This window comes from Theropithecus gelada, chromosome 2 (genome assembly GCF_003255815.1).
Source record: "Theropithecus gelada isolate Dixy chromosome 2, Tgel_1.0, whole genome shotgun sequence".
Taxonomy (NCBI): domain Eukaryota; kingdom Metazoa; phylum Chordata; class Mammalia; order Primates; family Cercopithecidae; genus Theropithecus; species Theropithecus gelada.
In genome coordinates, this window is record NC_037669.1 from 110,791,495 (window position 1) to 110,816,561 (window position 25,067).

General features: G+C 39.2%; 1 protein-coding gene and 1 long non-coding RNA gene across 28 annotated transcripts in view; one reads left to right on the forward strand and one right to left on the reverse strand.

Annotated features, from left to right (window-relative positions):
• Positions 1-25,067, forward strand: part of PEX5L (peroxisomal biogenesis factor 5 like) — a 253,897-nt gene that overhangs the window by 156,350 nt on the left and 72,480 nt on the right. For 18 of the 27 annotated variants that reach the window (XM_025376858.1, XM_025376860.1, XM_025376866.1 and 15 more), the window contains 3 exons: positions 5,698-5,892; positions 10,924-11,047; positions 11,956-12,052. In XM_025376858.1, coding sequence (XP_025232643.1) covers positions 5,698-5,892; positions 10,924-11,047; positions 11,956-12,052 — 416 coding nt within the window. The remainder of the gene's footprint in view (positions 1-5,697; positions 5,893-10,923; positions 11,048-11,955; positions 12,053-25,067) is intronic. The other 9 variants (XM_025376871.1, XM_025376873.1, XM_025376883.1 and 6 more) reach the window with 1 other exon arrangement.
• LOC112619065 lies at positions 4,207-11,032 on the reverse strand. The gene is made up of 2 exons (XR_003118166.1): positions 10,921-11,032; positions 4,207-4,934 (listed from the first exon to the last, which is right to left on the reverse strand). It is a non-coding gene; the product is annotated as an uncharacterized LOC112619065 (long non-coding RNA).

Below are 25,067 nucleotides of genomic sequence, written 5' to 3' on the forward strand. Positions count from 1 at the left end.
GGACTACAGGCACATGCCACCACGCCCAGCTAATTTTTTGAATTTTTAATAGAGACAGGGTTTCACCGTGTTAGCCAGGATGGTCTCCATCTCCTGACCTCATGATCCGCCCACCTTGGCCTCCCAAAGTGCTGGAATTACAGGCATGAGCCATCGTGCCTGGCCCCAATTTCCCCTTTTTATAAGGACATCAGTCCAGTTAAAGTAGGGGCCCACCCTATTCTAATATGACCTCATGTTTAATTGTATCTCGAATGAACCTATTTCCAAATAAGGTAATATTCTGAATACTGGGTATTAGGACTTCTTCATAGACCACTCAATCCATAATACTCTCCAACGTAGGGGGTCTGGTAAAATAGTGTTCTGAGACCAGGGATTTTTTTTTTCTCACCTTCATTATTCACTGCACCTAATTCATACAGATTTTTATCCTGAAGAAAGGCTCTTGTTTGATAAAGTGTTTTTAATATTAAGAGTATATCTCAAGGCAAAAATATTATATATTTTTTAATTCCTAAGAAATCTAGCTTTTGTATAAATCAATACAAAATTTTAAAAATTTAGGAAATATTTACCTTTTCCGGAGGTCAGTCCATGACTTTTTTTCTCTATGAAACCTAAAAGAACATGTCTTTTGCCTCATAGAAGTTCTAAATTATAATTTTTTTCCGCCCAGTTCAATTAGATTATCTGAAAAACAAAAGTTTTTGAGAGTGCCAACTATTTAAATCATTCCTCGGACTATCCAAACTGCCAAATAATTAGAAGCTCAACAAACAAATTAATCAAAGCCTTATCAATAAAGTCAGCACACTGCCTTAAGGTTAAGATAAAGTCTAGAGAGGACTGTTTAAGAACACAGGCTGTGGAGAGATGAGACCTGTATCCTGTATTTGAATCCTGGTATGAACACTGATGTACCAGTTATATTAGTTTTCTATTGTCACTGTAACAATTACCACAAATCTAATGGCTTAAAACAACACAAATTTATTATCCTAAAATCAAGATGTCAACAGAGCTACATTACTTCTAGAGGCTCCAGGACAGAATTCATTTCCTTGCTTTTTCCAGCTTCTAGAGGGCACCTACAATTTGGTGGCTCATGACCCTTGCTCCATCTTCAAAACCAGCAGCTCTCTCTCTCACACATTGGTCTCCATCCTCGTATCTCCTTCTCTGGCTCTGACCCTCTAACTGCATTTTATAAGAACTCTTGTGATTACATTGGGCCCACAGGGATCATCCAGATTAATCTTTCAGTCTCCAAATCCTTAACTTAATTACATCTGCAAAGTCCCTTTTGCCATGTGACATGTCAAGGTAACATATTTACAGGTTCTGGGGATTAGAACGTGGGCATATTAGAGGGGGACGTTTTTCTACCAAACCAGCTGTGTGACTTTGGACAAGTTACTTAATATTGCCAAGCCTCAAGTTTTTCATATGTAAAATTAGAATACCTTTTTCACAGGAATGTTATGTAGACTAAACAAGGAAACATTCATAAGCACTTACCATATTATACATTTTCAATAAATAGTTTTTGTAATCATTTCCAACCTCATATATCTACAGTTTGCGTCAAGCATGAATGCTTTCAGTAGAGTCTTCTAGTAGCAATAAATATTTATTTGCATCATGACTATGCTTATAGCGCTGTTCCAAGAGCTTTAGATAAGCACTTCATCCAATACTTTATAAAGTAGTTTTATCCTTATTTTAGGTGGGCAGAAGTTCAGGTTCAGAGAGACTTTTTTTTGTTTTGTTTTTGAGACTGAGTTTTGCTCTTGTTGCCCAGGCTGGAGTGCAATGGCACAATCTTGGCTCACCGCAACCTCTGCCTCCCAGGGTCAAGCGATTCTCCTGCCTCAGCCTCCCAAGTAGCTGGGATTACAGGCGTGCACCAACACGCCCGGCTAATTTTGTATTTTTAGTAGATATGGAGTTTCTCCATGTTGGTCAGGCTGGCCTTGAACTCCCGACCTCAGATGATCCACCTGCCTCAACCTCCCGAAGTGCTGGGATTACAGGCATGAGCCACTGCACTCAGTCAAACTCAGGTAGTCTTAACCACTGTCCTGTGCTGCCTTATTTTATGCGCAATATGCATGGAACATCAAGACACCAAAATAGATTAGCTGAACTAAAGTGAAGAAGACAGGACAAAGTGCTACAAGGGTGACTGGCAAAACATAGCCTGCTCAGAAGCAACTGAGCTGGAAATCTCCCTGCTACAGCAAAAGGAAGGGAAGTCAATGACATCCTCTGGGCAATGGGATCCCACAGTCTATAAAGCTGTGAGTGGTGACTGACATGTGGTCCATGAGAAAAGTCTGCATATGTGACAATAAGATTACACCCAAAAGGTATTTTATTAGATCTACACTAACACACGCATACACACAGGTGCACACACACACACACTTTTCACATTCACTGTAAGAGGAGATTATCCTTTGTGCTCCTTTTTTTTTAGAGACAGGGTCTTACTCTGTCACCCGGGCTGGCTCAAACTTCTGAGCTCACGCAGGCCTCCCACCTAGTCTCCCGAGTAGCTGAGACTACAGGTGAGGGCCATCACTCCTGGCTAGTTTTTTTTTATTTTTTTAATTGTTTTATAGTGACTGAATATATTGCCAGGGCTGGTCTCAAACTCCTGGCTTCAAGCAATCCTCCTGCCTCAGCCTCCCAAAACACTGGGATTACAAACGTGAGCCAGCACACCTCACCGGTTGGTGCTCTTAATTTAAGCACACAGATACTGAAACCCAAACCTTCATGTGCCTGAAGAATCTTTAAAATAGGATTTAAAAAATCAGCAGAGCAGACACCACCTTCCATACCAGAGCTGTCTATGTAGCCTGTGTGGAGCAGTAAGATTCTTCCTTTTAAATCTTAACTAAAGGACACGCACATGCTAAAATGTGATTTGTCTTTCTCCAGAGAGTGAAAGGCTGCACCCACTCTTCTCTCCTTTTGAAAACGTACTCTGCAGGGACTTTCCCAGCTTCAAAGCTGGCCATTCGACCTCCAAGTCACCTCCTTCATAGCAGCTGGGTAACCAATTAGGCCTTTTGTGTGTGCCAAGCATTTGTTTCACATTTGCAAGGAAAAAAACAAAGGGACAAAGAGCTCAGAACAAATATAGGAAGTGCCCAGGACACTTTAGAGGGGGAAAGAACCTTACTGAGCCAAGTTTGAATTCGCAGTTCACCCTTTTAGTAATTCATTTGTTCTGAATGTGAGAAGAAGATATAGAATTCAATTAGTACTTGCCAGCTGTTACTCCATAACAAATGTACTTCCTATGTTCAAGTAGACAATTTTTTTTTTTTTTTTGAGACGGAGTCTCGCTCTGTCGCCCAGGCTGGAGTGCAGTGGCGCGATCTCGGCTCACTGCAAGCTCCACCTCCCGGGTTCACGCCATTCTCCCGCCTCAGCCTCCGAGTAGCTGGGACTACAGGCGCCCGCCACCACGCCCGGCTAGTTTTTTGTATTTTTAGTAGAGACGGGGTTTCACCATGTTAGCCAGGATGGTCTCGATCTCCTAACCTCGTGATCCACCCGCCTCGGCCTCCCAATCAAGTAGACAATTTTATAATTTGCTTCTGAAAGTCTAGGAGCAAGTGACTAACTCTTAATTGTTTGTACAATTAGTAAAAAGATATATGTGGCATTCTATATTCTGTCATCAATTTCCTTTCCTCTGTTATAAGAACATCACATTGGGCCTAGACACCTTGCCAGCGTAATAGTGTTCTGGCAATTTCTATTTGAACGTTCAGTGGATATAAAGTGTGAGGCATTCTAGCCTGTTTTGGCTGTCTGTTATGCTTACATTGTAGACATAAAGTCAAGCAGCTTAGTTCTGAATGCCACTTCTTTCCCTCCGCGTTCAAGTACTTCCTAGTCACAAAACATCCCTCGTATCTCAGGGCATCTTAGCATTGGGAAGTGGTTCCCATTGCCTCATGAAGATTCTGTTGAGATAAGCTGACACTTTCAGGCCACTTTATGATAAATTTGCTTCATAGAATCCTCTGTAGAACGCATATCTTTGTCTCATCTTCAGTTTTACTCCCAGTAGCATTTTCTCTTTCTGTCAGTATATGGATCTGATTCTTGTCTCAAATAAAAAGGAACAGTGAAAATAGGAGAACATCATCAACAACAACAAAAAGGATAGAAAAACATCATGAATTGGCTATAAAAGAATAGAAATCACATTTATTGAGTACCTATTGTATGCCTGGCACTTTACATACATTAGATCATTCAATCTTCATCTTATCCCTAAAAGACAATTAATTCCTCATTTTCAAATGAGGAAACTGAAACTCAGAGAGGGCAAGAAACTTACTTCAAGTCACACAGCTAAGCCATGACAGAGCCAGATGTTTCCACTTCACCAACAACATTCTACCACTGTGACTTGGAATTGGAATCAGAAAACGAGACTATTACGAGTGAAGTTTGACACACGATCCTAAAGATCCCATAGGAATGGTTAGCTCATGAAGCCCATGCACTACTAAAGAAATCCGGGTTGTGAGTTCAGTGGAGCCTGGCCCCTGCCTTCAGTACAAGGGAGAAGCAGACAGTAGAGTATCGAGACATCAGCAAAAATCCATTCCCCACCTAGAGGAAAAGCTTGGAGATTACAGAGGAATGCTGCAGTCATTGTTGTAGACTGCCACAAAGGGTTAATGCAAGTAGTTTCTTTGTCTTTCTGTGGCTTTTCTAAGTGAGCTGGGTGAAGAGATTCCATGCGAGGAAGCCACCAGTCTTGCTCAGAAGCTAGTCTCTCCAGTGTGGTGCCAGGGCCAGTGAAACAGCAGGGACTGGTGGAGAGGTAGAGCTGTAGGGACCTTCTCGAATTTGAATTTTCTATTTCTCACAATGAGCTAGTCAAACTCTGGTTATGTGCACTGTAAAAGAAAGAAGAAGCAAAGGTTATAAAACTTCTTTTTTGAATTCTCATTTGCCTGATTTGCATTTGAACAACTTATTATTTCTGCTTTCATTAGAGTATTTAATGCAATGTAATCAACCTGCTAAGAAGTAAAAGTGTAACAGTTTTATAGTTAGTTACATTGAAATTTAAATTTGCATACTAAACAGCAAAGGGATTAACATGTGTATCTATTCATCAACTATGGATTATAAAATACCTCTCTTGGGTGAACCCAAACAGGATGCCATTTTCTGATTGAACTGCTTAATTAAATAAAAGGTGATTAACAGCATTTCTTTATACCCCATATACTTTATTGTTTAAAATTAAAATACAAAGACATTCAAAAACTTCACTAAATCTCTGAATATGATAGATTGACTCCTCTCTGGGAAACTGTAATCTAAAATAACCTTCAGTATAAATAAAGCAAAGCAATAAAGTAAATAGCATCTGAACTCAGATTCAGTTTCATCATTTTAATTTCATTCAAAGCTTCATCATTGCTGAGGCTGGTCTAAGTCCTTTCTTACCGGTTTGTGCCATGCCAAATATAAGAATAACATGCAGCAAATATCCCAGTCTAACAAGCTGTCTCTATAAATCAATGGTGAACTAACTTAATTCTAATCTATCCTACAAACATAAAATCTTTCTGTACCTAACTGAAACCTATTTAAAAAAAATAATTTCAGAGTAGTAAATGGGCTTATCTTAACCTCTTCCATTTCTGATAGTACTGACCACTGGCTTAGATCTCCTTGACCTGAGTGAACCAGTCTCTCAAACTCAAACCAAAGCCAAGAAGTCAGAGCCCTCATCAAAAACTTCATCCCTCAAGAAAAAGGCCGATGGATCTGACCTCATCAGCACAGATGCTGAGCAGAGAGGCCAGCCTCTCAGAGTCCCGGAGACTTCATCCTTAGACCTAGGTAAGGCAATCGCTTGTGGCTGTGGATGCTCAACCTTGCTCTGCTGGTGTGGATACAAGAGGAAAGTTCCACCAATGGCATTGAACAGTGAACAAAGGAGTAGAAAAGGCATAGTCCATGGTGGAAACTGGACAGGACATAGCTTCTTTTGGGCTTGAACTTTGTATAGCAATTGGGGAGCTCAACTTTGCATAACTGGTTGATTCATGTATTTATTCGACCCACAAATATGATGTGATTGATAGGTGCTGGGCACCAGGCTAGGCACTAAAGTTACAAATAAAGGTAAAATGTGCATCTTGCTCTTTAGGAGCACTCAGTCTAGGACAAGAAAGAGGGAACTTCTGAGTAACCAACTCTAATGCAAGGCCCGGGGCAGCCAGATCAAACAGTATGTAACAAGCGTGTTTGGGAATACGTGCAATACAATAATAACAGCTACCATTTGATGGTGGATTACAATGCCTAGGAACCACAGTACATTACTTACATATATTATCTCATTAAATTATCACAACTCTTTGAAACATGCAAGGAACCAGGTTTCAAAATTTAAGCAATTTGCCCAAGATCTCACAGTTTATAAGAGGAAGAGCTGAAAGTTGAGCCTAGCTCTAGGTAACTTCAAAGCCCATATGTTTTCCACTATATTCCACCTCCTCTGAGAAAGGACGGCTTAGTTCTTAGCTCCTGGAACCAGACATATTAAGCTCTCCTTTCTCAAGAAAAAGAACAGTGACAGGTATTTTAGAAAGCCAAGAGGCCCATGAATCGTCCCTGGCTGTGACTGACTGCTGTGTGTGTAGGTATATGTGTGGGGAGGTGAATTTTGTATATACATTCATAAGGAGATCATAGCTTATCCATAAGGCTATGAAGAATAAGTGGAATACATATGTGAAATCACTTATTACTATGATATGTACATGTTAAATGGTCATGAATTAATTTATTCATTTGTTCAGCAGACATTTCTCTGAGTATCTACCATATTCCCAGCACATACTATGTGCTAGGAATACAAAGATAAATAATATAAGCTCTGTGCCTTAGCAAATTTACAGTGTAGTAGGGAGATAGAAAAATGATTAAATGATTATAATAAAATATTAACTGTATGTAGCAATGAAAGAAAACCCAGATCAGTTACTACATGAGCCTCCTCATCATGCCATTGCCCCACCCAGTGGGAGAAGGTGTCTTACAAGAGGTACTATGTGAGCTGAGGTTTGGGGAGTGCGTAGGAATTTGCCAGATTCAAGATAGATCAGGAGAAAGATGGGGAGAACAGTGCAGGGTATCCCTGGTGCAGAAAGGAAAGGGATTCACACACAAATAGATAAACACGGCAAGATGTCTTTTTAAGTAAATATACATATTTCAGTAGTACTCAAGGATAGAATAATGAGAGAAAAAGTCTGAAAATCACTTGTGGCGAGATCATAGGAATCCCTGGATGTCATGCCCTTAAGATTGGGGAAGGAGGGATGATGTTTGAAGAGTTCTACTAAGAGGAATGACAGCAATGGTTTCTATTTAAGAAAAATCCTTCTCTGGTGGATTTACGGAGAAAGGAATAGAGGCAATGAGACCAGTACAGAGATCCAACAGTGGCAAGGGGGATAATGAGAAAGAGAGAGACAGGTTCCAAAAACTATTAAAACAAGACTTAGAAACAGATAATATGTATATGTGAGCAATGGGGACATGTAGAATGTGCCAAGCTCCATGACAGAAGATGGAAGAGGAGCAGGAGTGAACTATTGAGTTCAGCTTTGAACTTGCTATATTTGTGGAAACTATGGGACTTCTCTGTGGATACCTCCATTAGGCTGTTAAGTATATAGGTCTAGAACTGGAGAAAAAGAGCTGAGTAGGAAATGGAGATTTGTAAGTCAGAAGCTTGTGTATGAATGGATATTGGAACCATGGGTGTAGATGAGCTCTTCCAGGGATAGACTGTAAAGAAAGGAAAGAGAACCACACCATTGCTCAAATTAGTGGCATACACAGGAACTCCTCTCCCCTGCCATCCCTCTTTGAGGTCTGTCTTTGGAGGGAAATTTTATAACTATCTCTACTATTTCCTTACCATCTAGGTTTATTCAGTTTTACAAATAATAACATGTATAGATTTAGATAAAAATATATTAATATATTGATTGGGTGCAGTGGCTCATATCTGTAATTCCAGCACTTTGGGAGGCCGAGGCAGGAGGACTGCTTGAGGCCAGGAATTTGAGACCAACTTGGACAACACAGTGAGATCCCATCTCTACAAAATTTTAAAAGTTAGCCTGGCATAGTGGCATAAGCCTGTAGTTCCAGCTACCTGGGAGGCTGAGGCAGGAGGATTGCTTAAGCCCAAGAGATTGAGGCTACAGTGAGCTGTGACTGCACCACAGCACTTCAGCCTGGGCAGCAGAGTGAGACCTTGCCTTAAAAAATAGAATATATTAATATATTACGATATAACACAATAAGCATGCAGATGATGAACACTTATTTGTCTGCTTCTGAGAAAATGTCCTATGAAGAAGTTGTAAAAGTATTTAGTTTAAAAGCACCTTTAAGAACAGCAGTGTTGGCCAGGCGCAGCGGCTCATGCCTGTAATCCCAGCACTTTGGGAGGCTGAGGCGGGTGGATCACCTGAGGTCAGGAGCGCGAGACCAGCCTGACCAACATGGAGAAACCCTGTGTCTACTAAAAATACAAAGAAAAATTAGCTAGGCATGTTGGCACATTCCTGTAATCCCAGCTACTAGGGAGGCTGAGGCAGGAGAATTGCTTGAACCCGGGAGGCGGAGGTTGCAGTGAGTCGAGATCGCGCCACTGCACTCCAGCCTGGGCAACAAGAGCAAAACTCCGTCTCAAAAAAAAAAAAAAAAAAAAAAGAATAGCAGTGTTATTCACAATAGTAAAAAGGTGAAAACAACTGAAACGTATCATGAGATGAATGGATAAACAAAATGTAATATATACACACAATGAACTTATTCCGCCTTGGAAAGGAATAACTTACACGCTACAACATGGATAAACCTTGAAGATACTGTGCTAGGTGAAGTAAACCAGGCACAAAAGGACACATACAGGTTGAGCATCCCTAATTCGAAAATCTGAAATCCTCCAAAATCTGTAAGTGGAAAAGTCCACACCTGACTTCATGTGATAAGTCACAGTCAGAACTTTGTTTTATGGATAAGATTATTTAAAATACTTTATAAAATTACCTTCAAGCTATGTGTGTAAGGTGTGTATGAAACATAATTGAATTTCGTGTTTAAATTTGAGTCCCAGCCCCAAGATATCTCATTATGACATATGCAAATATTCCAAAAACCAAGAAAAAAAATCCCAAATTTGAAACACTCCTGGTCCCAAGCATTTTGCATAAGGAATAATCAACCTGGATTGGAGGATTCCACTTGTACGAGGTACCCACAACAGTCAAATTCATACAGACAGAAAGTAGAATAAAAGTTACCAGGTTTGGCCGGGCGCGGTGGCTCACGCCTGTAATCCCAGCACTTTGGGAGGCCGAGGCGGGCGGATCACGAGGTCAGGACATCGAGACCATCCTGGCTAACACAGTGAAACCCCGTCTCTACTAAAGAATACAAAAAAAAAATTAGCCGGGCGTAGTGGCGAGCGCCTATAGTCCCAGCTGCTCGGGAGGCTGAGGCAGGAGAATGGCGTGAACCCAGGAGGTGGAGGTTGCAGTGAGCCGAGATTGTGCCACTGCACCCCAGCCTGGGCGACAGACCAAGACTCCGTCTCAAAAAAAAAAAAAAAAAAAAGTTACCAGGTTTTTTTTGGGGGAATGAAAAGTTCGTGTTTAATGAGTAGAGTTTCAGTTTGAAATGATGAGAAATTCTGGAGATGAATAGTGGTGATGGTTACACAACAGTGTGAATGTACTAAGGCTATTGAATTGTACACTAACATATGGTTTAAATGGTCAATTTGTTATGCATTTTTTACCAGAGTTTTTAAAAAGAAGGGGAAAAAAGACCTTAGAGAACATCATCTGCAAACTGATCTCTTTTTTCAGACAGAGTTTTGCTTTGTTGCCCAGGCTGGAGTGCAGTGGCGCAATCTGGGCCCACTGCAACCTCTGCCTCCCAGGATCAAGGAATTCCCCTGCTTCAATCTCCCAAGTAGCTGGGATTACAGGCATGCACCACCACACCCCGTTCATTTTTTTTTGTATTTAGTAGAAAAAGGGTTTCACCATGTTGGTCAGGCTGGTCTCGAACTCCTGACCTCAGGTGATCCACCTGCCTCTGCCTCCCAATGTGCTGGGATTACAGGCGTGAGCCCCTGCCACCTGGCCCAATCTTTTTATACACTAAAAAACTGAACCCCGAGATTGTTTCAGTGGTTTATTCACAGCCACACACCTGTAATGAGAGAGAATCTAGCCAGATTTTTTTTTATCTATAAGAACTAAGCCACAGGGATAAAATGGTTCCAGGATTCCCTTGGCTGTCCTCATTGCCTCCTTTCTCTCTCTCCCCCATTATAAATTCCCTCCTTTGGTGAAAAATTACATGCTTTATTCAAAAGCTGTGAAAGTGTTCTGATTTATCCCCACCTCCTTTTAACAATGAAGCTCATCTCTTTAAACAGAATTTCTTTCTGGAATCATGCCAGCAATGCCCCCAAACCCCTGCTTTAGCCAGAGACTGACAGGGTAGTGCTCCAGATGTACATTCTACACTGGATTGCACAGGCTCATATACAAGATTCAGAATGTACACAGCTTCAGAAATAAATTCAGGTCAAACAACTTGATTGCATTAACTGTAAAAGCAATGCAATTTATCTTAATAGGAGATTTCTATTTAGCTGTACAAGTTTTAATTTTTATGCAACATTGAAAAGATAAAGGTTGATCTTGGGGCTTGGGACATTGGTTGAATGAAGCTCACTTTGATAAGATTTTTCAATCTTAATTAAGCTCTCTTTTTCTCTCTGCACCACATGCTCCCCCAACCTGCCTCACCCGCTTCCTCTGTACTTACTAGACATTCAAACACAACTGGAAAAATGGGACGATGTTAAGTTTCATGGCGATCGAAATACCAAGGGACATCCAATGGCAGAGAGAAAATCATGCTCATCTAGAACTGGATCAAAAGAGCTCTTATGGTAAGGTATTTTGATACCAGAAAATGGCCATTTATTTATCAACTTTATGAGTGGCACTGAAATAGCCAATGAGTTAAGTCAATCCAAATACTTGGCATCACATGTAACCCCTATATAACAATACCAATTACTGTGGCTTCTACCAATTCGAATTATTTCATCTCAACTGTCAAAAATTAATTCAACTCAGTCAATAAGTGTTTTGAGAGATTTGTAATTCAACATTGGTAATAATGTTCTGAATGTGTAACTGTGCTGATTAGTAAAACTAGGTGTATATGTGTATATACATGAGAATATTCAATATATTAAATAATAGTTAAATTTTTGCAGTTGTAAGGTAGTTTTTTTGGTTTGCTCAATCATCCACTATCAGATAATCAAATAATTAAGAACAGTGCATGGAAGCTTATGAGAAAATCTGGCCACCTGAGTTGTACCATATTTTTGAAGCTTCCTAAAGGGCAGTATCCAGCGTCCGTCTCCTACTGCCCTCCCACATCTCCATTTATCATGAGATTTCAAATTCTGTATAAAGACAAAATCTCCCCTGAGACACTTGTTGGGAAGTTCTTCCCCCCACCAAAAACAAAAACAAAAAAACATAATTTTTTTATGAAACAGAATTTTCTGTAACAAAAATGGTACTGCATTTATTGACTTTTTGCCCATAATTGAACTGAATTTTTAATCAAAGATAATAACACCTAGCACATTGTAGCCTCTTACATTCTGAAAGTGGCCATTATAATAGAAATACATGAAACTTATCTTTATCATCAGAATTTTGATGAGAGCTTTGACATCATGGCTTTCAATGATCCAAATTAACTCGGTTTCTTGACTGGATTTATAGCTTAATTTTGTTTCTAGATGTACATTTAATTTCCTTAATGCATCCCTTATAGGTCCTCAGAGCACAGATCTCAACCAGAACTGAGTGGTGGAAAAAGCGCCCTCAACTCTGAGTCGGCTTCAGAGTTGGAATTAGTGGCTCCAACTCAGGTAACAAAACTGATTATTCAGTGAACACATCTTTTCCTGTATATAACATACAGCATAAATGTTTTATTTTCATTTTGTACAAGAAGTTTGAAGCATATTTTATACATTGCGTTTCATGTGCTGTTTCATTCAGTAGCTATCTCAATGCTTAAAATAGCTGAAATATAGGTATATATATGTATATCTACACATTTGGCTGGAAAATGTGTTAATGAATTCACTGTGTACTTAGCACTTTTTCCTTGTTCTATCATTTACTGTTCTATTATTTTGTAATACAAAATCTGTTCTACTCTATTATTAGCACTGTTTACATAACAGAACTCAATGGAGAGGAAATTACATCTTGAGTGTTCATTCACATCTATGCCCTGTGGAATGTACTACACATTGGTACCCTGACTGTCATATTAAAATAAATGTCATACTGAGAAATATATTATTATAGTATTAGGAGTCATGATGATGATAATAAGAGCTACTATTTGTGAGTGCCATTAAGTATCAGGGACTTTACATATGTTTTTTAAGTGTTATATATAATACTCAAATAATCCTGCAAATTATTATTAACCTCACTTTAAAGATACTCTTTAGTCTCAGTGACGTCAAACACATTTTCCTGGGACACTCAACTAATTCACTGGTGGAAGTAGGGTGTGAACCAGGTCTGTCTGTCCATTACTTGAACCTTAAGTTCAGTTTAACTGGCTGTTTTGTAACTAGTTATCTCCTATGATTAAGACCATATCTCGGCCGGGCACGGTGGCTCACGCCTGTAATTCCAGCACTTTGGGAGGCCAAGGCGGGCCGATCATGAGGTCAGGAGATCAAGACCATCCTGGCTAACACAGTGAAACCCTGTCTCTACTAAAAATACAAAAAATTAGCCAGGCGTGGTGGCAGGCCCCTGTAGCCCCAGCTACTCGGGAGGCTGAGGCAGGAGAATGGCGTGAACCCAGGAGGCAGAGCTTGCAGTGAGCCAAGACCATGCCACTGCACTCCAGCCTGGGCGACAGAGCAAGACTCCATCTCAAAAAAAAAAAAAAAAAAAGACGTATCTCCTATGATTCTAAGAAAGCCAAAGTCATTCTCAATCTTTTCATTCCCTTGAACACTTTTAAAGGCCTTGATCTAAAACCACAAAGGTATCATAAGGTGTGTGCGTCCAAGTTCATGCATTCTACAATCCAGTTGAGATGAGACTCAGTGTTTAAACAAAATAAGCGTAATAAAATAAGCAACAGAAATTTTCTTGAGCTTACTAGATGTTGAAACCAAAAGAGGAAATCTACTATCTGAGTTGAAATAAAGAGATAATTATAATAATAGCAGATATTATTGAGTGCTATGATAAGGACTTCTTACATATTAACTCGTTTTTTTTTTTTCTGTTAAATAACTGGATCAGATAAGTTCAATTTTATAGACAGTGAAACTAAGATACAATGAGCTGAAGAAACTTGTCTGTGGACCCACAATTAGTAAGTGGCAGAGAGAGGGAGGACACAGAGGAAATCTTCAGCAAATAGAAGGCCTCTGGCAACTTTTCTAAGCCACCAGCAGCGCCCCCTACAAACACCTGAGCCTCCACAAGGGAGGACCATTACTGCTCCCAGATCTTAGCTGGAAAACAAGTCCACTGACTTCCTGAACAAATAGCCCTGAAAACGTCAATGAATTGTAAACGTAGCATGAAAAGGTAGTTTTTTCCTTTGTGCTCACTCTAAATGTATTTATTTTTTAAAAGAAAATGTATAGTATTTACTATATCAGAAAAACATTTCTTGATAAGTACAGTAGAGACATAGGCTCAGCTAAAGTGATCGGTACTGTTTCATAAACTGGAATTCTTGGAACAATTTAATGTAGCAATAAAACGTTTGTTCTAAAGCCGGTGAGACTTGGCACAGGTAGGCTGTTCTACAAGGAGCTGAGGTGGAAAATCAGCTGGTGTCCCTGGTTGCCATAGAGACCCAGGATACATTTATCTTATTATTCCAATGACTGCTACTCTCCTCCTCGTTGTCTGATTTCATCCCACCAAATTGTCCTTCCTCTTACCCATCAGTACACCTTACTTTAAACAAAGACAAAGTACTTTAGAAAATTTTCTCAAGACGATATTGTCTCCTAAACATAGTTTAAAATGCACATGAGAGTTTTCTATCTGGACAAATCTTAATGAATCCTTTTAGAGAGTTATCAATTATTAGTAAATAACTTACACTTTGTTTTTTAAAAGACATTGCATGTTTACTTATGTAGATTTGCCTAGACTAAGGAAATTCATAATCTCCTAGTTTTAATTTCAGCCTACGGTTAAATTAGGAAGATTTCATGAATTTGGGACTTAATAGATCTGAAACAGCAAGTCACTCAGACAGCAGGAGAATAACCTGATCAATCTACTTGTAATAAAAACAAAAATATGTTAAAAGAAAAATCTCACTGTGCACAGTGACTCACGCCTGTAATCCCAGCACTTTGGTAGGCCAAGGCAGGTAGATCACTTGAACCCAGGAGTTTGAGATCAGCCTGGAATACATAACAAAACCCTGTCTCTATAAAAAACACAAAAATTAGCCGGGCATGATAGCACAAGCCTGTAGCCCCAGCTCCTCAAGAGGCTGAGGTAGGAGGATGACCGTGCCTGGGAGGCAGAGGCTACAGTGAGCTCAGACTGAGCCACTGCACTCCAGCCTGGGAGACAGAGGAAGACCCTGTCTCAAAAAAAGAAAGAAAAGAAAAACCTTAGCCAAATTAAATTTAACAGAGTAACTAAGCAAAGAACAATTCACGAGTCAAGCAGCCTCCTGAGCCAGAGTAGTCTCAGAAAGACTCCAGTGAAGCTACAGGAAGGAAGATTTACAGAAAGTAAAAGGAAAGTGATGTCCAGAAAACTAAAATGAGGAACAGAAACAGCTGTATTGGTTGCAGCTTGGCATTTGCCTTATTTGAACACGGTTTGAACAATTGCCCCCCTCTGATCAGCCAAAACTGTGTGATTGGCACAGGAGTAGGTTACAGTTTGTTTACACCTCCATTTAGGTTATGGTTCACTGCGTACAGAGAAATCTTTAGGTTGAACTTAAAATACGTAAAGAGTTGATTTATATACTGTTAGAAGCATAACAATATATTGTCTTTTAATATGTGAACTATTTAAACAGATAAAATCATGAAGGTGGTATAAAAATTCACCTTAAAAGTATAACTCAGATGGGGCCAGGTGTGGTGGCTTACGTGTGTAATCCCAGCATTTTGGGAGGCCAAGGTGGGTGGATTACTTGAGGTCAGGAGTTCAAAACCAGCCTGGGTCACATGGTGAAAACCCGTCTCTACTAAAAATATAAAAATTAGCCAGGCCTGGTGGCACATGCCTATAGTCCCAGCTACTCAGGAGGCTGAGGCATGAAAATTGCTTGAACCCGGGAGGCAGAGGTTGCAGTGAGCCAAGATTGTACCACTGCATTCCAGCCTGGGTGACAGAGCGAGACTCAGCCAAAAAAAAAAAAAAAAAAGAGTATCACTCAGATGGTTCCCAGGAAAATCAAGGAGATGTTTTCTTCTCTTTCAAGCCAACATAAATTATCTAAGGCAGTGACCCGACAGGTGAAGACCTATTTACAAAATTCCTTTAAAAGTTGTATTTCAGAATCACAAAGAAAATGGAAGCTCACAATGTGAATAACTAATGTTTTCAAATTTTCTTTATAAGACGAGGAAAAGGAAAACCATAGTCTAGCCTCTTTCAAATAGTGTTTTGAATGCTGTAGGGATAAAAGGAACTTTCTTTCCACTTCTGGAAGTTTTGATAATTTGAGTCTACAAAACAAACTGATTAACAGGAGAAAAGGCATGCCAACAGATTGATGTGGAAGCATGCAGAGAGTCACACAAAGTATGAAACTCAGAGAAGGGCCGGATGCTTGGAGCCTAAATATCCTCTTCATAGAGGAGAGAGAAGTAGGGAATGATGGTACTTTTAGAGGAAGAGTAAATGATTTTTAGGGGAAATGAAGGGGCCTGAAGAACAGACAATAGCCTTGTAACTGTAATAGGTTCATCACCCAATGCAAGTCAGTTAGCCAAGACACCAAGTTGCAACAGAGAAAGAGGTTTGATCATAGTGTCACCAAACAAGGAGATGGGAGGAAACCTCAAATCCATCTCCCCGAGGAGTTTGGGGCTAAGGGTTTTAAGGGTCTTGGAGTGGGCAGAAGTGTGGAGATCATTAACTGGTTGAAGAGTGCAGGGTGAAGCTATTGGACAGAGACATGAAGAAGCTGTGTTCTCATGCTGATCCCATTCCTCTGTGGGGGGTCTTCAAACTGGTTGCTGGAATTCAGGGTCTGAAAAACATCTTAATGATCCTTAAACAAAAGCCCTGTGATGTGAATGTCAGAGATCCTGTCTGTAGGAACAATGAGAATATAAATGGTCTGTATCTACTGCTATGTGACTTTTAGCCACAAGGAAATGAGACAAAGTGCAGCCTTATTAATGCTTAATTGTCACCATATTTCTGTCCAGAATCTGGCATGCAATTCTTGTCAACCCTGTGGGGGCAGTTTCAGCCTGGCATAAGGTTCATCTGAGTGCCCTTCGATGAGCCAAAACCCCATGATTTGCACAACAGTAGGTTACACAGTCTGTTTACATTTCCATTTAGGTTATAGCTCACTATGTACAGAGAAATCTTTAGGCTGAACTTAAAATATGTAAGAAGTTGATTTATATAAATGTCTATATATAACAAAAGCCATATTGGGAAGGCTGATCTTTACCATGTGTTATAATCCATATTTCATTCTCAATCTTAAACCAGCAAGTCTGGGCACACTGCTAAATTGCAGAAAAGTTTCAGGATCTTTAACGGAGTTGGTGCGGTGTCAACTCTAGTGTTCCTTCCTGGGAGTTAATCTTCTCCGATGAGATTGCATTTCTTCTGGAAACTTCAGAGAAAGTCCCTACCTGTGCTTCAGGGGAGGCAGAGGGGCAAGGGACAGGGGAATGGGAGAAGGTCAGAGACACTTTGGTTCTGAGGCTGCCTCTTTAGCTCAAAGTACCTGGCATGTCCAAGTACCATGTTTTAGGGTACCATTTTTCTGAGCCCCAAAAATACACTAATCAGGGTGACTGGAGATTATAATACATTATATAATCTCTGTATTTTTAAGAGTAAAGTTTCCTGCCACTTACCCAAACTGTGTAACTAATATTCCCTGGAGTTAATTGTTTTTAAAATTCATATATCCCGAAAAATTAGAAAACACTTGAAGAATTAAGAAAAACACAGAATGTAATATAAAATTACCTTTCTCCACAAATAGGTTAAGATAGTGATTAGTGAGGCAAAAGAAAAATAATTCAGCTTCTGCTGGAGGCCTTTTTGGATTTGGACACTTGGAAGGGTAACTCCAAGACAGGCTCTTACAGACCTCAGTTAGATTTTACTGGGCTGTGCAGCAGCCAGCTCTCCAAGTGCCAAGTCACAATTTTGTAACTCACTGATTTTGCTGACTTTGGCACAGCAAATGCTTCCATTCATGTAGTCTTAATTCCAAACCAGAACAATTTAAATTTTGGCAATATCCTGAGGGGGCCAAAGCCCTTGGTCCCCAAAGGTTCACTGAAAAATCACTGACATGAGGCAGATTGATTAATAGGAGAAAAGGCATACAAATATTCTTAATGTGTATACACAGGAGCCCTCAAAACGAAGACTCAGCCCCCCATTGAGGTACAGAAGCTTATATACCATCTTGAGGTTGCAGAGAGAATATGGGCTCATAGCATGGCCAAAAGCAGGTTTTGGTTGCAGGACAGGTTATGGGAGGGAGAAAGGAAGAGGCTTGGCTAACAAAGGGGGCCTTATTATATAGATGAAACCTCTGGCAGGTAGGAGTCTCAGAGAGGATAGCTGGTAAATGTTTCCTTTCAGTCCTTTAAAGGTGTCACTCTCAGTTAATCTTTCCTAGATCTGGGCAAAGGAAGTGCTGGTTGCATTAATACTGATTCTCTACAGATCTACAGATGCGAATTTCCCCAACAAAAGACAGCTTTGCAGGGCCACTTCAGATTATGTCAAAGAAATATATTTTGGAGTAAAACATTTTGATTTCCTTCAATCCCAAACCAGAGCAATTTAAACCTTAAGTGCAGATATGTTTTCTAAGTTTCTAAAGGAGTAATGTAAAAGGAAATGTATGTTAGTAGCTGTTATTTATCACATACCTACTTCTTAGGTGTAATATGAGATTATATTTTTATATATTATTTGGAATTCTTATAATAACTTTGGGAGTAATATAATCCTCATTTCACAGAAGAAAAATACATCTTAGAGAGCGAAATTTTCCCCAGGTGACACAGCTAAAGAGGAGAGGATCCAGGATTCAAATCAATCCATTAGCTCCTAAAGCCTTTGTTATTGGGCTGGGCACGATGAATCATGCCCATAATCATGGCACTTTGGGAGGCGGAGGCAGGCAGATCCTTGAGCTCAGGAGTTCAAGACCAGCCTAGGCAACATGGTGAAACCTCATCTCCGAAAATAAATAAATAAATAAAGTCTTTGTTTTTAACTACAGACCACCTCCTATCATCCACATCCTGCTTACCCACCAGAGATAATTCACAATTTCCCTTCTCACTGCAAACTCTGATTATTCCTTACTTTTACAAGGTTGATATGAGTTAAGCAATTTTAAAGAATGTGTATCACTTTATTCCAGAATCTTTGTAAAACAAATTAGGATTGTCATCTGATTTCAGGCCATACACAATTTTCTGCCTTCCTCTCCCAAAATGATTCTCAAGCCCTTACTTTTAGAAGTATTGATGGCTTCCGTTTCATTCCATTTCAGTTCAACAAATGTGCTTGAATGTCTACTCTCCACAAGGCAAGGAAAAAGTTGGAAAGATGAGTTACACTAAAGCTGAGATCTTTGTGTCTAACAAAAACCATTAGATACACTATCAATATTAATAATTTTGCTTGCTGGAATACAGCACAGGAGCCACTTCAACATGGCTTTTTCTCTCCAGGCCACACACAGTGGGTGATTAATGAGGAGGCAATGAAACAAAGATGGAAGTAAGGAAGAAAGAAAGAAGGCAGACAGGTAGGAAGGAAATCTGAAAGACCACTTCCAGCACAGTAGGAAATCTGTACACAGTACATTCTCAAATATTTGTGGAAGTGGAAAGATAAGGGATCCTAACAAAAAAGGAAAACAACTAATCAAATTTAACAATGTGGAAGTAGCAGCTGAAGTTAATTAAATGGCAGGAAAAAAAATACCCAAAATTTTATTCTGGATCATTTTTAAAACTAGTTTCAATAATAGTTTTTAGTTTTGCCCAATAATAGACTGTTCACAAATCATCACTTATTTGCCTCAATGTTCTGCAACATAGAATTTCATAGTTAAAGGGAGATGAGGACTATACGCTGCCATGCCTTGTAAACGCTGTAAGAATTGGCTCCTTTACATACAAGGGACAGTTTTTTGTGTGTATTTTATTTTATTTTATTTTATTTTTTTTTTTTGAGACAGAGTCTTGCTCTGTCGCCCAGGCTGGAGGGCAGTGGCTCGATCTCGACTCATTGCAACATCTGCCTCCCGTGTTCAAGCAATTCTCCTGCGTCAGCCTCCTGAGTAGCTGGGATTACGGGCGCCAGCCACCACGCCTGGCTGATTTTTTGTATTTTTAGTAGAGACAGGGTTTTGCCATGTTGCCCAGGCTGGTTTCAAACTCCTGAGCTCAGGCAATTTGCCCCCCTCGGCCTCCCAAAGTGTTGGGATTACAGGCGTGAGCCACCGCGCCCGGCCGCGTGTACTTTCAATGACAAATGTTTGTTGAGTGTTTAAGGGAAAAAAAAAATCCTGAGTATTTCAACGAGGAAAGTGTTTAAATGATCTATTCTAGTGTAAGACTCCAACTAGTCTCCGCCAACCACTAAACAAAAGTACTCTAAAAGTCACACCTGATAGGCACTAACCAGAAAGATAATAATGAAAGCAAAGTTGTATTGAGCACGTTCAATGTCCTATGTATGGTGTATTTACATGAATTGTTGTAATCAGTCCTTATAGGGACTCAACATGCAAACGTACACTTTGCAGATGAAAATAGTTTAAGTAATTTGTCCAAGGTCACCAGGTAGTAGTAAATGGTAAACCAGGATTTGGCCTCAGGCAGTCTGACTCCAGCGTATGCTTTTAATGACTATGTTATTCTGTCACTCAAGGTCTGCTAGTTGTTATATTTTTCTTTTCTACAGTTAAACAGATTCCTTTTTCTCCTCCAGCAATAATATAAAGGCAATTGTATGAGAAGCTATTAACAATGGTCATTGTGGTTAGCCAACACTGTGCTAGAACAACCACAGCCACAAATATAGTAATTTTCAAATTATAATTTTGATCACAATCATAATTTTGAATAAAGAAAATAAAACACAGCATTCCTTTAAATTTTTTTTAAATTCTTTCTTCTCTTTCTTTACCTAGTGCTTATCATTCAGAACAATCAGCCATCTTCTTTGGAGAGTGTAATATCCTACAATCCAATTAGGTTAAACCAATTAAAATGCCATTTGTAAACCCAAGGTGTTTCCAGGAGCTTGCTAGAGCTGTGGAGTATTTTTCAAAATCATGTAAAGGAGAAAAGAAATGCCTACATTAGAGTACATTTGTGAACTATATACACATAATGCCAATATCTAGATCAGAGGTTTTCTGTGTAGTTCCCTAGCCTAGCACTATCAATATCACCTGAGAACTTGTTAGACATGCAGATTCTGGGCCTTACCTCACACCTACTGAATCAGAGTCCCTCGGAGTGGGGCCTAGCAATCTGCATTTTAACAAGGCCTTCCAGTGATTCTGATGCCCACAAAGGTTTGGAAATCACTGTGCTGTCAAAACAACTGCAACTCAAATTTATGAGTGTAATGTGTAGTTGTTTTGTTTACCATACCTTTATGTAAGTGCTAAGCAATATAACCAGTTTATAAGCATTACTTTTATATATGTGTGTGTGTATATATATATGTGTATATATATATCTTCCCACAGCTTTTGCCTATGATTAAATTTTTTAAAAAAGTTTGCATTAAAAGGAAGGCTGATCTTTACCGTATGTTATAATCTGTATTTCATTCTCAATCCTGAACCAGTATGTCTGAGCACACTGCTAAGTGGCAGAAAAGTTTCAGGATCTTAGCAGCATACTAATCACAGTTTGAAAACTGCCTCTGTGTACCTTCAGTGTCTACTGATCTTTGATGGCATTTATCTTATACTTCCTTGGGCAAAAGAAATGGTTTCAAAATGTGACATAGATAACACTCGTCTTAATGATAATCTAAGGCCTTCCTAAAAATGTGGAAAATAACACTTCCCTAAACAGTAATTGTACTATGAAAATAAAATTCCATTTACACAGTAAGATTCTGTTTGCACTTGTTGTTTTAAGTAGTAAAGAGAAGATGAACTGTAAGCCTAGAATTCGGAGAGATTTTTCTCTTCTTCCAGTGCCCTTTGCATCCTGTGATGTGCGGTGCAGCTGGTGCATGAAACACTGTTGAAGGAAGGAAGCCAGGGATGGTAATGGAGTCCTGTTAGGTCAGGCTTCACAGGAAAGTCAGGTTGTATCTTACTGGTGAGAAGTGCCTGCTAAGAAAAGGACTTGCCTTGGGACAAAAATATTAGTGCTTTCACTTTCTTCTGCTGCCATTCATTGGTCATTCATGGCATTATACAAATGCACAAAGATTTTTTCTTTTTTATTAATTTATTTTTTACTGACAAATTATAATTTTATACATTTATCACGTAACACATGATGTTTTGAAATATATATACTTTGTAAAATGGCTCAGTTGAGCTAATTAACATATGCATTCGCTCACGTACTTTTTTTATGGTGAGAATACTTAAAATCTACTCTCTTACCGAGTTTCAAAAATATAATACACTGTTACTAAAGATAGTTACCATAATGTGCCATAGATCTCTTGAACTTTTTCCTCCTATCTAACTGAAATTTTATATCCTTTGGCCAAAAACCCCTCAACCTTCACCTCCAGCCCCTGGTAACCACCATTCTACTCTGCTTCTATGAGTTCAAGTTTTTTCGATTCCACGTGTAAGTGAGATCACATGGTACTTGTCTTTCTGTGCTTGGCATATTTCATTTAACATACTGTCCTCTAGGTTCATTCACGTTGTCACAAATGAGTTTTTCTTTCTTGTATAAGGCTGAATAGCATTCCATCATGTGTATATATCACATTTTCCTTACTCTTCCTTCCATCGATAGACAGACTGATTATCTGTATCTTGGCTATTGTGAATAATGCTGCAATGAACACAGGAATTAAAATATTGCTTAGACATACTGATTTAATTTCCTTTGGATATTGTATTAGTCCATTTTCCCACTGCTGATAAAGACATACCCGAGACTGGGTAATTTACAAAAGAAAGGTTTAATGGACTTAGAGTTCCACGTGGCTGGAGAGGCCTCACAATCATGGTGAAAGGCAAAGAGGAGCAAGTCATGTCTTACATGGATGGCAGCAGGCAAAGAAAGTGCTTGTGCAGGGAAACTCCCCCTTATAATACCATCAGATCCCATGAGACTTATTCACTATCATGAGAGCGGCACGGGAAAGACCTTCCCCCGTGATTCAATTACCTCCCACCAGGTCCCTCCCATAACACATGGGAATTCAAGATGAGATTTGGGTGGGGACACAGCCAAACCATATCAGACATACACCCAGTAGTGGAATTGCTGGATCATGTGGTAGCTCTACTTGTAGTTTATTGAGGACCCTCTTCCTGTTTTTCATAATGGTTGTACTAATTTGTATTTCCACCAATGGTTTACAAGCGTTCTTTTCTCTCCACATCCTCTCCACACTTATCTTTCATCTTTTTGATAACAGACACACTAACGGGTGTGAGGTGATATCTCACTGTGGTTTTAATTTGCATTTCCCTATGATTAGTAATGTTGAACATTTTTTTCATATATCTATTGGCCATTTGTATGTCTTCTTTTGAGAAATGTCCATTCAGGTCCTTTTTCCATTTTTAAATCAAGTTGTTTTCTTGCTGTTGAGTTGTTTAAGTTCCTTATATATTTTAGATGTTAACCCCTCATCAGATGTATAGTTAGCAAATATTTTCTTCTATTCTGAGGGTTGTCTCTTTATCGTCTTGATTGTTTCCTTTGCTGTGTGGAAGTTTTTGAGTTTGATGTAATCCCACTTGCCTATTTTGCTTTTGTTGCCTATGTTTTTAGTGTCATATTTTAAAAATTCTTTGCCCAGACCAGTGTCCTGTAGCATTTCCCCAATGCTTTCTTCTGGTAGTTTCATAGTTTCAGGTCTTATATTTAAGTCTTTAATCCATTTTGAGTTGATTTTTGTATATAACGTGAGAAAAAGGTCTGATTTCATTGTTTTGCATGTAGATATCCAGTTTTCCAAGAACTATTTATTGAAGACACTATTCTTTCTCCATTGTGTATTCCTGGCACCTTTGCAGAAAAATAATTAACCATAAATACATGAGTTTATTTCTGGGCTAGCTATTCTGTTCCATTGGTTTATATGCCTGTTTTTATGCTGTTATCATGCCATTTTGATCACTATAGCTTTGTAATATATTTTGAAGGCAGGTAGTATGAGCCCTCCAATTTTGTTCTTTTTGCTCAAGATTGCTTTGGCTATTCAAGGTCTCTTGTGAGTCTATACGAATTTTATGATTTTTTTTCTTTATGTGGAAAACATCATGGGAATTTTATTAAGAATTGGGCTGAATCTATAGATTGCTTTAGGGAGTGTTTGGGAAATTTAACAATATTAATTCTTTCAATTCATGATCACAGGATATTTTTTCATTTATTTGCATTTTCTTCAGTTTCTCAGAAAGTTTATTTCTTACCATGTGTCCACACTTGAAATTTTTGTTTATTTTATTAATTAAGGAACCAACAGGAAGACAGTAGAGTTGGTTCCAAAAGCAAAACAATAAGGAACACAGCTTTATATAGCCAGTTGAGAAATAAATGCCAAAATGAGTTTCCCTAGTTAGGTACAAGATTGGCTAACTTTCTACAAGACAATAAGATATCACCATTGGAGTTAACATCTCTACTAGGTTACACATCCTAACGACTAAATCCTAAAAGACTGTGAACTATCTTCCCCTTTATATTTGTTTATATTTGTTCATCAGATATATTGTAGCCCAAAAGTGTCAGATCAGGGTTGTAGTTGGCTGAATGGTGGCCAGTTATAGCAAAATACATGATTAAATTACAGGTCTTGGGAGAAGGAGGTTTTCCTGAACTATTTGGGTGGACCCTAAATGCAACCACATGTACCTTATAAGAGTAAGGCAGACGGAGTTTTGAGAGACAAGAGGAGGCAACATGGAGTGACGCAGTCATCAGCCAAAGAATGCCTGAAGCTACTAGGAATTGGGAGAGGCATAGTGCAGATTCTCCCCTAGATCCTTCAGAGGGAGCGTGGCCTTGCTAATGCCTTGATTTTGGAATTCTAGTCTCTAGAACTTTGAGAGAATAAATTTCTGTCTTTTCAAGGCAATGAGTTTGTGGTAGTTTGTATTTGTTACACCAGTCATAAGAAACTAATACAAGGATCGAGAAGACCTAGAAAATTCTCTTATATGATATCAAGAAATCACGCAATCTCGATTTGCCTTTTTCAAAGTTGGGCATACATTTTTCTATCACGAGTTCTTTTGTTTTTGCAATGAGTATAAATTGGCTGCCACAACCCTGGAGTACAAGAAATGTCTTATTATTTTTATTTACTGATATTAAATCTGGCTCTAAGACCCCACTTGCCAGGATGATATGATAGTTGGCTTCACTTTTATGTTTCACGTCACCCTCCCTGTGTCAGTGTCCAGGTTAGGAGGAGGTAGTAGCTTTCATGGAGCCTAGAGAAGGGAGGCTACTTGTT